The sequence below is a fragment of the Tachypleus tridentatus genome, chromosome 13, assembly GCF_004210375.1.
Source record: "Tachypleus tridentatus isolate NWPU-2018 chromosome 13, ASM421037v1, whole genome shotgun sequence".
NCBI classification, from domain to species: Eukaryota; Metazoa; Arthropoda; class Merostomata; order Xiphosura; family Limulidae; genus Tachypleus; species Tachypleus tridentatus.
Window position 1 is genome coordinate 121,942,287 of NC_134837.1, and position 15,962 is coordinate 121,958,248.

At 36.3% G+C, this 15,962-nt stretch overlaps 1 protein-coding gene across 4 annotated transcripts in view; it reads right to left on the reverse strand.

Annotated features, from left to right (window-relative positions):
• LOC143240641 (inactive tyrosine-protein kinase transmembrane receptor ROR1-like) overlaps positions 1 to 15,962 on the reverse strand; it is a 98,355-nt gene that overhangs the window by 4,403 nt on the left and 77,990 nt on the right. For all 4 annotated transcript variants that reach the window (XR_013021869.1, XM_076483397.1, XM_076483398.1 and 1 more), the window contains 2 exons: positions 6,350 to 6,798; positions 3,330 to 3,563 (listed from right to left, as the gene is read on the reverse strand). Coding sequence is in view for 3 of the 4 variants with exons in the window: in XM_076483397.1 (XP_076339512.1) it covers positions 3,330 to 3,563; positions 6,350 to 6,798 (683 nt within the window). In the remaining variant the exon portion in view is untranslated. The remainder of the gene's footprint in view (positions 1 to 3,329; positions 3,564 to 6,349; positions 6,799 to 15,962) is intronic.

Consider the following 15,962-nt stretch of genomic DNA (forward strand, 5'->3'; position numbering starts at 1 on the left):
TCTCAAAATGAGCCTTGGGCCCCGGAGTAATGGAGTGCTTATGGTGCACACTCCCCCTCACTTCGCTCTGTCAAATAAACCTTGCCTTCCACATTTTTTAAATTAGCTTCGTATACCCCTGAAAGTCTTCGACGTTTTGAGTACTATAACAACAAATGTTATGTTGTTTAATATGATAGTTCGACTTATTTTAAAAGCACGTTAGCCCTCTAAAATTACCAAATCAATTTTTACAACACATTCAGTTCTTAATGTAAAACACTCAGGGGCTACGTTTCCAACTCACTGTATGACAATCTGGCACCTAGCACGCATCTATATCAACAGGCCACTCACAATTTAGTCAGTTGGTTAATGGATTTGCATATAAGATACAGGCCTGTAATTTAAACAATACCACGCAGAAGTTTATGGCAGGATTGTATAGAGGTCACTGACGCTCAGAAAATAAGTGTCAGGCAGAAAAGTGGCATTCGTGTGTGACCCAAAAGTTTGAAATAGCATTGGTTAGAAAACCCACAGCACTAATTCTTCTTCTTCATGTGTCAAATCTGCGGCAGACATCGACGACCATGGCATGCCAGACTTTAGCACTAATTAATAAGATTAATTACGATACCAAAAGATATCTTAATTTAAATCATTTTGTGCATGGTGATCGTGTAACTAAAAAAAAAAAAAACATTAATATATAAGCAGTTAGGTGTATTAAACAATTTAGATATGCGTGTTTACAAATCCGACAGGGGGCCAACCTTAGGGTTTCTTCAGTGGTAGAAATGTAGAACGAGAATTACATTTACTGTATAGTAACGAGTAAAGTGACGATGTCTCCAAACTCCGAATCTTTCAGATGTTACACTGAGAACAATTTCATTCAGAACATTTTGTTATCTCCACTGGTTGTTCTTAATTTAAAAGTGACAGACTAGGAGAAATTCAGATGGTCAACGCCATTCACCGCCAATTCTGAGGTTACTCTTTACCAACGAACAGTGGGATCAATAGTCACATTATAACGCTCCTACGTAGGATTCGAACTCGTGAACTGCAGACTGCGATTTGAGTGCCCTAACCATCAAGTCATGGCTGGCATCGTGAAAAGTTTTGACATCATATTGAGCGTCACAGCGTCACGTTGTACTGGATGACTTAATCAGATTCCTCATAAATTATCCATATTTTGTTCCTTTTCCAGCTCTTCTCTCTTTTCCAAAACACGGAATTGATTATTTATAAGATTAACAAACATTGTTCAAAACGGATGAAGCCTGGAGTGGGTTCATTTAGATTGAGGCTTTGTATGGTGCCTGAGAATGGTAGAGAGCATACAGAACACATTTGGGAGATTTTAAAACACTGGTCCTTATCCAAACGTTCATGAATAAAACTTGATACTCACGTTTCTCCTTTCTAGGTTAGTTAACCCTAGGATAAGCATGTATATTCTGATGTGATAAACTCAGATGCGAGTTTGTTTTTTTTATAATCTCACAGTTGAGTGCAGGAAAAACACGTGTTCTAACTGTAAGAAACATGAAGAACTGTGAAATATTCTGGAAAAATATCAGATATTTAACAGTACAGAAGCTCATCTAAAACCGAATATTATATTCTAAACCACCAGAGAGACTCGCTGCCAAACTGAAGTACTTTCAATGGCATACAGTTCACTTTGACACCAATAGATGACAGCATTATCCATAGTAATCAATTAAATTTGCTGGGTTTGTAAGCAACATGAATTTAGTTTCGGTTTTTACAGACAACATGGAATGTTGAGGACTGAATAACTATATGAAGTCCAGTCTGACACTAACAGAAGGCACAGTTATCTACAGTAAGTCTCTTAACGTTCCATAAAGAAAAACTAAACCACGCATTGTTGTATGTTGGAAAATAACGAAAACATACAGGTGAGGTTCTTTAACGTTCAAACTAAATTTCAACTTCATACTATTAATGCTGGCTACTACGGAATATCTAGCTTCACTTTCCCATTCATATAAAATATATGTGAATCAGCACTACTAGTAAGTTTCAATTATTAAGCTTATTTAAACACGCCCTCTTTTTCCCTTTCGAAAACAATTTTGAACAATGTGAAGAACGACAGAAGTTTGGATAATTGCATACAGTACATTTTGATAGATTGTTTAGGCAGAGTATTCATGATGAAAATTTTAAGAGTGGACAACAACTGCCTATTGTGGAGACACAAGTGTAGAAGACGACGTTTCGAAAGTGTTCCGCCTTTCGTCTTCAGATCATTGTATACAGTACATTTTGATACCAAAAGAGGAAGCAACCATATAAAGTGATTGTAAATTTCTTGTTTATAAAGTTCCGAGATGTTTCAAATGTTTTCGTCACTTACTAAACCAAATTAACAAACTATCTTCAGTTTATAACCCTTTTAAAAGTTGCATGGAGACCAAAATCGCCGTATAACTTTTATAAAAGGCTGTACACATTTATAAATATCAGGATGGGGTGTTTTTGAATTCACAATTACTTTTATTGGTTAAAAATGCGTAACACGTAGTTCGCACAATGAACCGATACTTACTGCCACTGGTTGATCAGTAACAGAATTGAGCTCTGCACCTCTAAATGTAGCACTAACTATAAAGTTTTCCTACTTAAGATTAATCTTAGAATTATTATAAACTTTTCTCCCATTCAAAGACTCGTGTATTCCCGTTAGGCCCGGCATGTCCAGGTGGGTTAAGGCGTTCGATTCGTCATCTGAGAGTCGCGGGTTCGAATCCTCGTCACACCAAACATGCTCACCCTTTCAGCCGTGAGGGCGTTATAATGTGACGGTCAATCTTACTATTCATTGGCAAAAGAGTAGCCCTATAGTTGGCGGTGAGTGGTGATGACTAGCTGCCTTCCCTATAGTCTTACATTGCAAAATCAGGGACAACTAGCGTAGATAGCCCTCGTGTAGCTTTGCGTGAAGTTCAAAACCAAAAAAAACAACAACAAAACCAATATTCCCATTAATTAAATAACTGTAAATTGTGTGTTCCTATGTCTGAGACTATAAGCTGATATAACTAGTCTGCATACAAATCCGAAGAAAATATGGTCTAAATTACTTGGTACGTCTTATTTATAACCGACAGAATTAACACAGAAACGTCAATCACGTCTATTCGTAACTTATCATAAAGAGACCATGTGGACATCTCTTAACATTATTTTATTATTCATTAAGCTAAAGTGTGAAATTCCATAGGATAATAATGCGAGTCACTGGTAATAAAATAATGCGAGCACCTACGAGATTTCGACGAGAGCTGCTGGCGTTTACGATAACTTACCACATTTAGGGATATCACAAAGCTCCCTGTGAGTCTCGGAATCTGCCGTGAAACACCAAGGTTGGCTCTCTATCCCCACGGGATTGCGACAGAAATTGTGCCCACCGGTCAACTCTGGGTAGTCTGATGACTGGTAGAAAATCTGATGGCTCCAATGTTGACATGCGAGTCCAGAAGCTGTGTGGGTGAGAGTTCCTCTATAACCCTCACCTCTACCAACGTAGCAAGTATGTTCTAAAATAAAAACAAGTTGTCTTACAATCCTGCCAGAAAGCTAACAGAAGTTTATGGAATTAATAGCTACTACAGAAATAGGCCTACCTAGTTTATTTAAACATGGATTACTACAGAAATAGGCTTAGCTATTTTATTTAAACGTGGATTACTACAGAAATAGGACTAACTGATTTATTTAACATGATTGTTTTTCCAAGATGAACGAAAGAACTTCACTTGTTATTAATATTTCTTAAAATTAAACGGATGACAATGCAGTCCTTTTTACCTTTACAAGATGACAGCAAAATCGCTAAGACAGATACTACTGAACTTTTACTTACATTAAAGGATTCATTTGTGATCGAATTCAGGTGGAATAAATAGCTAAACTTGTCCAACGATAAGTTACACAACATCACCACCATTGTCAGTTTATAAAATAATAACAGTTAAACTCGAAGGTATAAAGTTCTTGTTTTCTAATTCAGTGTCTTCTTCACTTCCCGAGTAATTTCAATTTTTATCTTTTCTTGTATAATACTTTAAAATAATGTAAAACTCGAGATAAAATAGCTAATAACTATCAGCGTCAAAATTACAGGTGCTTCAATAAATGTGTATTTACTTAGTGTTAGGTAATAGGTCATCTCTTGAGTAATGTCTTATTTTAGGTTCAGAAAAAGAGAAAGGATTTAAAACGCTTTTAATGTTATTTAACCAATAATGTATGTTCCATTATTATTAATTACTTCCTGCCAACGATTCATGAGCTTCTGAATGCCACTTCTATAAAATTATTGGGGTTTGGAAGAAAATAATGTAGAGAAGGTAGTTTTGACATCTTAATGTGTTCCAAGCTCTTTTCCATCAAGATAACTCTGCACACTTCGGAACAGATGATAATCAGATGGGACATGGTCTGGAGAATAAGGAGGATGTGGAAGTTTTTCCCAGTCTAGCTCTTCAATCTTTGCAGATGTGATCTTTGCTGTACGGGACCGTGCATTATCCTGATGTACCACAACACCTTTATGATTGATCAAGGCAAGCCTCTTTTCTTTCAGTGCAACATTCAAGAGCTCTGACTGTTGACAATAGAAGTCTGTTGTAATCGTTACATTGAGTGGCAGCAACTCAAAGTGGATCACACCAACATTATCCCAACAAATGCTTAACAAGATTTTCCTACGGTGGAGGTCGATTTTGGGCTGTGCTTTAGCCAGTTTACCTGCACTGAGCCATTGTCTGCGGTACTTAACATTTTTATAATATATTCAATTTTCATCTCCAGTCACTAACCTGTCCAAAAAAAGGTGAATTACGTTCACGAGGTGTGCAGAGAAGTGCAAATGTCCACTCTTGCTCTAAGGTTGGCTTCTATTAAATCATGGGAGACCCATTTTCCAAGTTTTGACACCTTTCTAAGGTGTTGCAGATTACGGTGAACTGTTGAATGGGTTGAATTATGTTTCTGTGCTAGTTCTTCAACTGTTACAACACAATCTTCATCAAGTGCAGCCAGCAGCAAATCATCTTTAAATTCAACTGGACGAACTGAACGTGATGAATCACTTAAGCTGTAGTCACCTGATCTGAACTTCTGAAACCACCTTTGACATTTTCTTTCGTTGAGAGACTCCACACCATAAACACCTTGAATGTTTTGTGTAGTTTCTGCTGCACTGTTGCCTTTTTTAAACTCATAAAGTATTATATACCTAATGTGCTTCTCGGACACATCCATCTTCACAAGGGTTTATTTGATTAATGATCTGGAAAAGTGGAGTTGGGTTAGTTTCTTTTATCTGTCTGAACATTTTTATACATGTCCTGCTACATATTTTAGTTATTAAAGCCTTCTACAAAGACAGAAATGATGATGCACTTTTTGTATTAAATTTTTGGACATTACTTATCGGATAACCTGATGATTAAGTGTTGCATTATACGGTACATTTGTTTTTCCTACATACCCGGAAACATGTTCAGATGTGTACCACAGACAACTAGTCGGATCTCCTTTTCAAGTCCATTTTAAGTGAAGTAGGAGATTATGATGAAATTTTCTATTTACCAAAACTGTTTGTTTGTTTGTTTTTGAAATTCGCACAAAGCTACTCGAGGGCTAACTGTGCTAGCTGTCCCTAATTTAGCAGTGTAAGACTACAGGGAAGGCAGCTAGTCATCATCATCCACCGCCAACTCTTGAGCTACTCTTTTACCAATGAATAGTGGGATTGACCGTCACATTATAACGTCCTCACGGCTGAAAGGGCGAATATGTTTGGCGTGACGGGGATGCGAACCCGCGACCCTCAGATTACGAGTCGCACGCCTTAATACGCTTGGCCATGCCGGGCCTTACCAAAACTGTCTGGTTCGACAGAGAAAATGAAGTGTCACCTACCTGTAGGGTGTCCCGCTCGCTGCAGGGAAATAACCTCGAATGTGTGCGTTATAAGCGCTCGAGGTCACCGCTGAGTCAGCGGAGGAGGGCGAAACTAAAGGGGAACGACTGTTTGAAGCACCCTTCTTCAGTATACTATTTCAGACCGAGCAGAGATTTCAATAGGCCTAGATCCAGGCATCTTTATAGCAGGTTAGTGTAGATTTAGATAACAAAATGTATTGAAACTCAACTGCCAATAAGCAATGTCTCTCAATGCGTTACACAAATATTTTTAAATCTTTATAATCTCCATTTACGCCAGTTATGGTAATTAAAAGAAAAGCACACAAACCCTTATATGAATGATAGAAATTTAAAAAATGACGAATATATATAAAGATGAATATCTCACTTGGGTTAACTTGTACAGCATTAGGGACTCCCAGCCGAACACATTTCTGACTCTCCACAGAGCCGATAGGTGGCAGATCCGCGCACACAGGTAGGATATTTTGTTGGCCAATCAAGGGATGACGCTTGGCAATGGAATACTCCAAACTGCACATATTATATTCCAGCACCTCGCATTCGTCGCGACACACCTGTCGGGGTTTCGGGACAGGTGAAGTTCCGTCGCAGAGGGGAAAAGCGAAGTGGCAGAAGGAAGGGAAGGCAAAATGTTGGCACTGGACAGAAATGTCATGAGAAGTGGCAATGACGGTAAACGCCGCTGCCAACTTCTCTTCTAAAAACCCCTGACTTCGGAGAGTTTTGAAGTAAACGGTTTTATTGGCGATGTACTCTGAACAAGTTGCTCCTCTGTAAACCTGACACACGCCTCCCTCCGACAGATTAGGGTAACTAGAAATAATCAAATAATGTTAGCAACGATGCTAAATAAAAGTGGGATATTATTTAAAAATACAACATTCCTTTACTCTTACTGTCAAATGATTCTTGTTCACTAGATTACTCTAGTTACCTTAGTTACTGAATTCATTAATCTAACTGTCAACTCATTCTTGTTCACTACATTACTCTGATTACCTTAGTTACTGAATTCATTACTCTAACTGTCAACTGATTCTTGTTCACTACATTACTCTGGTTACCTTAGTTACTGTATTCATTACTCTTACTGTCAACTGATTGGTGTTCACTACATTACTCTGGTTACCTTAGTTACTGTATTCATTACTCTTACTGTCAACTGATTCTTGTTCACTACATTTCTCTGGTTACCTTAGTTACTGTATTCATTACTCTTACTGTCAACTTATTCTTGTTCACTACATTACTCTGGTTACCTTAGTTACTGTATTCATTACTCTTACTGTCAACTTATTCTTGTTCACTACATTACTCTGGTTACCTTAGTTACTGTATTCATTACTCTTACTGTCAACTGATTGTTGTTCACTACATTTCTCTGGTTACCTTAGTTACTGTATTCATTACTCTTACTGTCAACTGATTGGTGTTCACTACATTACTCTGGTTACCTTAGTTACTGTATTCATTACTCTTACTGTCAACTGATTGGTGTTCACTACATTACTCTGATTACCTTAGTTACTGTATTCATTACTCTTACTGTCAACTGATTATTGTTCACTAGACAACTATAACTTTCAACGTTCGCTATTATTTTTATTATTTCTTAACCATATCGTATACCAAATTTTTGGTACCTTCGTATCCAATCATAATTACCTTTTGGTAATATCCTGATCAGTTTAAAACATTTATTCCAGGAGAATACAAGCACAACTGCTCATTTGAAAAACACTTTAGTACATTTTTAGCCACAGGTTAACTAATGCGCCAAAACAACAATAATTCACAATATTTTCCACCTGTGTTCTCGACAGAACTGTACACTATTCAATGTAATTTTATAAGTAGAAACAAAAATATTTGTGAGGACATTTAGTGAAACATCTTTCCTTCTTTTTATTGTTATTGTCGCGTAAGGATATTAATTAATTTAAAGTTGATTAAATGTTATCAACAAGAGCAACGTTTCTTTAATGAAATATTTACAAATTGATTAATTTATTTAAAAGAAAAATGCTATAATTAAGTTATTTAATTTATTACGATATTAAATATTACGATATTTAATTAAAACACGCGGGTTTCGATTTGATATTCGTTTCGCGTCTTTAAACTGTGTCGAAAAGTAGCGCTACTAAACTGTCACAGCTGATAAAAATCAAAATTACAAAAATATCGAACTAGAAACGCGAAAATGTAGAATTTAAATTATTATTTTTTCTCCATATAGCAGATTGGCTAACCTACAGTTACTTTTTTATTACACCTTTTTTCAGCAATCACTGGAAAGAAAGATAAAATAATGAGGTAAAGACACTCATGTGAATCACTAATACCACTCCATCAGTGAATGAACTGAATAGCCATAGTTTTTATTTTTATTTTTTGGTGAGGAGAGATAAAATAGCAGTCCTATGTTTCTAAAGGCGTTGGGTTCAATAAATTCATGAGCTCATAAGCAGTAATTTGGTAAAATATTTCACAGGAAGGCAGTTCCAAATTAATACTTCTCCGGTAATGATACAAAGTATCTATTTTGTTTGACTGTATTAACTACTTAAAATCTTTTTATAGTTTTGTTTGTTAAAACTAAAATTCTTACTGAAATGGTGCCTCGTGCTTTAAAATTCAGACATTTATAAAGAATGTATTTTAAAAACAAATTGAACTGAAACAAAATCATGGATTTTTTGTTTCTGAATTTCGCGCAAGCTACACGAGGGCTATCTGCGCTAGCCGTCCCTAATTTAGTAGTGTAAAACTAGAGGGGAGGTAGCTAGTCATCGCCAACTCTTGGAATACTCTTTATACAAACGAATAGTGGGATTGACCGTCACATTATAATGCATACATGTTTGAAAGGGCCAGCATTTGTTGTGCAATAGTGATTCGAACCCGCGTCTCTCAGATTACGAGTCGAACGCCTTTAAAATCATGGAAAGTAGGAAGTTATTGGCTTAGTTCAAAAATTGGATTATACGGAAGCCCGAATGTACCATTATTTTTAATAACATTAATTTTTATTTATTTTATGATGCTGTTTTTTTTCCAGTGCTATCAATAATAAATATTTTCTAGTTCAATTTACAAATTCAATTTTAATATTTTTACAGTTTCCTTTTTTAGAGTTAAGCCTTATTAGTAGCCGTTTTTAAAAGTTTTCTTTTAAAAAATAGTTAAGCCTTATTAATACTTTCCTTTTATCCTTTCTCTTATAGCAAGTTCCGTGTGTGACACAAGATTTAGTATGGTTTCACACCAGTTTCATGGCTCAATAGTATAATAACCGAAATAAAATTACGGATTGATAGTTCACGGAAGATCAGTCCTTTGTGCTGGCTTAAAACATGTTGCGAAATATTTTTTTATGGCGACATATTTCTTCGTTGCATAAAACGTTTCCAATACCCACACATGGTCCATATTACAATACACTACTAAAAACTGGTGAGAAATATTTACATATATATTACATACACGTTCCTGTCACTGTCTCATCTTCCTTCAATTCACTACAACATGAAATAGAGTTTTCTAAATAGCTTTTTTTGCCCATAGTGTTCAAAAGGTCTATTAAAATGCTAACGAGAATGTCTTCAGTTTCCTTAAGCCTAACGTAGTGACCATCTCTAGCTTAAAAAAGAAAATGTCTATAGTTTGCCCCAATTGTATCTTCTTTACCTTGGCCATTTGACCCTCATATTTATTATTATTATTATTTGTTTTGTAAGGTTTTGTGCAAAACTACATGGTGATTATCTGCGTTAGTAATCCCTAATTTTGAAGCAAAAGTCCAGTTCGCGATTATTTATTTATTTTTTATTATTTTGCGATTACGGATAATAAACCCATAGAATTTCGGCTTCACAGACCAGTGCAATAACCGCTGGGTCATATTTTTTGTAAATATATATATAAAACCTGTTCCATTTTTTCTAACGTGAATGATTTTAAAATGAAGTGTTTTGGTTAGACGACACTATGTTGTAATTCTAGGCCTGGCATGGCCAAGCGCGTAAGGCGTGCGACTCGTAATTCACGGGTTCGCGCCCACTTCGCGCTAAACATGCTCGCCCTCCCAGCCGCGGGGGCGTATAATGTTTCGATCAATCCCACTATTCGTTGGTAAAAGAGTAGCCCAAAAGTTGGCGGTGGGTGGTGATGACTAGCTGCCTTCCCTCTAGTCTTACACTGCTAAGTTAGGGACGGCTAGCACAGATAGCCCTCGAGTAGCTTTGTGCGAAATTCCAAATTCCATGTTGTAATTCTAAATTAAAATATTCCTTCAGATTTGCTGATAAAATGTCCCGAATTTAATAAGATTTAATAATTAGAATTAAGCTTTGTTTTGTGGAATATTTTAATTTAGAATTACAACATGGAATTTGGAATTTCGCACAAAACTACTCGAGGGCTATTATGCTTTATTATTATTTAAATTATAATGATTTTGTTATGTGGATATTGTAATTCAATAAAAAACAACAATTAAAAACATTATTGACGTGTGCTGCCATCTTTTTGGTAATATAGTTACTAACTTGTACACCTTTTATAAAGTATTAAAGCGAAAATGCATCTTCACAGTATATTAAACGTTTTAATGGATCTTTGAAAACCCTAGCTCAGAATATGTACACGAAGTTATGCCCATAAACGTTGTACTTTTCTTTTTACTATAAGTTTTGTCTTCTCAACACAAGCACATAATTACGTCATTTTCACATAATTTTCTGTACATAATTTTGGTGTATATATATGTTCCGAAACAAGGGTAATAGAAATACAACATTTGAAATAGCCAAGACCTGTCTCTCTCTGTTTCTGTGTATGTGCGTACTTATAGTACTTGACTTCTCTTGACTGGAATTGCTTGAAATAAAATAACTAAGACCGATTTTGCGATTAAAACAAGAGGGAATCTTCGTTAGCTGCGACTGTAATTAGATTTCAAATCGATCAAAAAATGGAATTTTGAGCTAACAGTTTGTACTTGAAAACGAACAAACCTCAGGGTCGTTACGCAAAATGGTGATTACTTAGTGCGAGAATGATCAAGTAATATTCATAAACCGCTTTCATTAAGTTCAGTACCATCAAGATGAGGGTGTGCAACTTACAAAACCACCGTGAAATTTAAGGTCAAACTCTAAACTCGCGTACAGATTGAGACACCTTGGTGGATTAAGGTGTACTATAAACTCGCGAACTAAAACGCCGTGTTTCACTCGTGCGCTTTTTTTTTAAAGACTAACTGCTCCTAGCGGCAAGATCACAAACGAAAAATTTATCTGAGGAATAATATACTGTGTAAGGTTATCAAAGAGCCTTCACACAAAACCAAATGCTCCAGTAAGACCTGAAAACGAGAATAAAAAGTAAACCGTAATTCTGAGATGCTGAGCCCCACGCGTCTATTTCAACTTACTAATAACGTTCTTTGTTATTCACGGCCCTGTCTCTCGGATCCGGCAGCTTTACGTTCATCACTGGAGACTTAGTGGAGACGTATCCGTGAGCAAGCAGTAAATTCGTTTCGGGCTTCGAAAATGATTAATATAGCTTGATTAGCTGACAACGTAAAGAATCGTAAAATCCAGATAGAAACTCATAATAAAAAAGCAACACTAGATACTATTACAGTACATACAAAGATACACAGACAGAGAGAAGATATATAGTTTTTGTTTAAGCACAGAGCTGCGTAATAGGATATTTACACTGTGTTCACCGCAGGTAACTAACCCTGAATTTTAGTATAATACGTTATCATATAGTAGCCAACAAGCAGTCCAGAATTAAACTATGTATACATATACACACACAAACAAACAGATTTTTTTATATTTTTTATTATTTTCAAATGTTGTTCCGTCATAAATACATATTAAAACAACGGAACACTAAAAACACCGAATGCAACTAACGGATTAAAAGTAAAACGATAGAAATTGGTCCATGAAATAACACAGTCAATACAGTCAATGTTAACTTTAGTTCAGACATTTCTTAACTGTTTCGTTCTACGTTAACATAAATGTCCTCCAACTCTCTCTACGCTATACAACCAATTTTCAACTCTCTCTACGTAATAAAATCCCTTTTTCCAAATCTCTCTACGCCATAAAACCTCTCTTCCAAATCTCTCCGCTCTACAAAACCTTTTTTCCTAACTCTCTCTATGCCACACAATCCCTTTTTTCCAAATCTCTCTACGCTACACAACAACTTTTCCAACTCAGTCTATGCTACAAAACCTTTTTTTCCAAATCTCTCTATGCTACAAAACCTTTTTTTCCAAATCTCTCTATGCTACACAACCTTTTTTTCCAAATCTCTCTATGCTACACAACCTTTTTTTCCAAATCTCTCTACGCTACACAACAACTTTTCCAAATCTCTCTGTGCTACACGGCCTCTTTCCAATCTCTCTGCGCACAACAAACAAGCGCCAGCTCTCTGCGCTGCAACACAACTTTTCCAACTCTCTGCGCTGCGCAACGGCTTCCCAATCTCTGCATAAACTTAATCTCTCTCAACTGCGCACTAACCAGAGATCTCTGCGCTGCGCAACAACTTTTCAATCTCTCTGCGGCTGCTACATTCCAACTTACTGCGCAACATCCGGCTCTCTGCGGCTGCAATAACACTTTTCAGATCTCTCTGCGCTATAAAACTTTCCAGATCTCTGCTACAAGACCTTTTTCCAATCTCTCTAAGCTGCACGCCAGATCTCTCTGTGCCTCTAAATCTCTTTTTCAAATCTCTCTGCGCTAAAAACCTTTTTTCCAGATCTCTGCAGCTGCACATATAACTTTTCAAATCTCTACGCTACACAACATTTTTTCCAGATCTTTTGACGCTACACAACACTTTTTCCAGATCTTTTTACGCTACACAACCTTTTTTTCCGAATCTCTCTATGCTACACAACCTTTTTTTTCAAAATCTCTCTACGCTACACAACATTTTTTCCAGATCTTTTTACGCTACAAAACCTTTTTTTCCAAATCTCCTTATGCCACACAACCCCTTTTTTCCAAATCTCCTACGCTACAAAACTTTTCTTCCAAGTCTCTTTACGTTACACAACTCTTTCTTCCAACTCTCTCTACGCTACACAACTCTTTCTTCCAACTCTCTCTACTCTACACAACATCTTCCAAAATCTAAAATAGACGGATAGTCATTAACTTTCTTACCCCCAAACTGATAGTAACTAGAAGAGAACATGACTAATATGTTTGGCTCTCAAAAATACGAAAGTGCGTTCGTATGGCAGTTGTTATCAACGGACATGGACTATTTTTGACAGGACAATAATGAATAATATTCTAAACGCGCCCACTATGTTTCGTCAAAATCCAATGATTTTTAACCAATATTATAGAGCGTGTGCATGTGTATGTATGTATTTTCTTATAGCAAAGCCACAATGGGCTATCTGCCGAGTCCACCGAGGGGAATCGAAACCCTGATTTTAGCGTTGGAAATTCGAAGACTTACCGTTGTACCAGAGGGGGACTAAATTATAGAGCAAGTCCCCATGTCAACAGACAGGAATTTAGGGGTTTCAGTGACCTTGTTGTGACATCTCGACAATTTTAACCCTTAAAACACCAATCATTTCTAAGTTGGGTTGTAATCCAGGTATATAGCAACTTTCGGTCATATCCATTCAGCCGATTTCCAGTAATCTTGCTGAAAAACATACATAAAGGTTAACACCTAGTCACCTTTAGTGACCGAGTTATCGAAATAGGTCAAGACAGGCTTTTGATTCCAAATGATTTCCTTACTACGTGAAATCAACATCCAACTTTCTGCTACAGCTTGTACTGTGATGTTTTTCTATCAGGTGGTTTCGTAAAACTTGTTGTGATTCGAGGTAATTTAGAAGTTGAGAACAAGATAAAATATTTCACAGATTAAATAAGACCGTGAATACCAAAATCGTTAACACTGTTTGGAAGCATCTAATAAGTTCGTCAATGAAGACTAGAAAACGTTTCCCGCCAAACACACACGCGCGTTGAGAAACAATCCTTGGTGAAGCGAAATGTATTTGTCCGAACAAATTAACCATGGAATGGTGGTGGTTCTTAACATATACATGGAGGTATTAAAATTCTTAATTCAAAACCTCGTCGATTATAGTGGATTTAACAACATACCACATGATAACTGATGACGTTCTAACTGGAACTGTTACATCACGTTACCACGTGGTAGCTGATGACGTTCTAACTGGAACTGTTACATCACGTTACCCCATGGTAGCTGATGACGTTCTAACTGGAACTGTTACATCACGTTACCACATGGTAGCTGATGACGTTCTAACTGGAACTGTTACATCACGTTACCACATGACAACTGATGACGTTCTAACTGGAACTGTTACATCACGTTACCACATGACAACTGATGACGTACTAACTGGAACTGTTACATCACGTTACCCCATGGTAGCTGATGACGTTCTAACTGGAACTGTTCCATCACGTTACCACATGGTAGCTGATGACGTTCTAACTGGAACTGTTACATCACGTTACCACATGGTAGCTGATGACGTTCTAACTGAAACTGTTCCATCACGTTACCACATGACAACTGATGACGTTCTAACTAGAACTGTTCAACCATGTTACCATATTGTGACTAAAGAATTGTGAGGATATGTTGAGAGAATAAAAATCGAAAGTTGTTGCTACCCAGGCAGACGACGTCACTAGTTATGCTATAAACGTTTCGTTTTAAATATAACTACGTTAACTGAAAGAGAAAAGAGTTAAACAACTCCGTAAGTCTTAGTTAGGGTTACAAACATGAAACATATCGATAACCACACTCCGATATCTCCAAGTCCCTAACCTCCAAGCTCTCCGCCAGCCAGTGTTTTTTTTTTTCCTGGTCAATAGTTGCTATGAATATTTACATGAAGACACGGTGTCGGCTAAAAGGTTGTTTAAAGAAAATTTCGAACTGCATTAAGACAGATATTCGCATGGGATTATGAGAGCAGTAAGGTAGGTGTACTATAGCAGATTCGGTATGGAAATGTTTATTCAGCTTAAAAGTTGTCTATCATGAACAATCGAAATGTCTTGCGGCGTTCTTAGAAATCGCATAGGTTTTTTTGTTTTTGAAAATAACAAGACAACTAGCAAATTTGTTATGTTGCTATGGGGAAAAGACATTAACTATTTAGTGACAAGTACAATAATACAAACTTGAACAACATGACAAGCAAAATAATACAAATTTGAACAATATGACAAGCCAAATAATTCAAACTTGAACAACATGACAAGCAAAATAATACAAATTTGAACAATATGACAAGCCAAATAATTCAAACTTGAACTATATGACAAGCAAAATAACACAAATTTGAACAATATGACAACCAACATAGTATCTTGCTATAAGGTGACAGGTAACATGAGGCAAAAATACAATTAATGTTTATCATGTTACTCACACAAATAAACTAGAAAGGTAAATTTTCAAAATATTGGCTATAAATTCAAAAATAGGTGTGAAAAATAATTATCAACATTATTGTAGGTAAGAATTAATCACGATGAAGGACTTATAACGAAGGAGTGTTCGAGTTCACAGGATGTAATAAAAGCAAAGCTTTTCAAACTTGCACATAAACAGTAGGAAGGTGGAAACAGTATTAGGCTTAGCTGAATGATAAAAGTTGTATACATTTGTTTTTCTTTTGAAAGGAAATCGTGAAACTTTTTTTTTTGTAGGGGGGCGTAATAGTGATCTCTTACATTTGAGAAAGATTTAACGAAAATTGAGATTCCGATAAATCTGTCTAAACTCAATACTGAAGACGAAATAGAAAAAGCACTAACCGAAAGTGTAATAAGCACTAATAGAAGTTTGCTAAAAATAATATTTATAAATAACCACAACATTTCATTATTCGTTAGTTCGTGACGTTTATA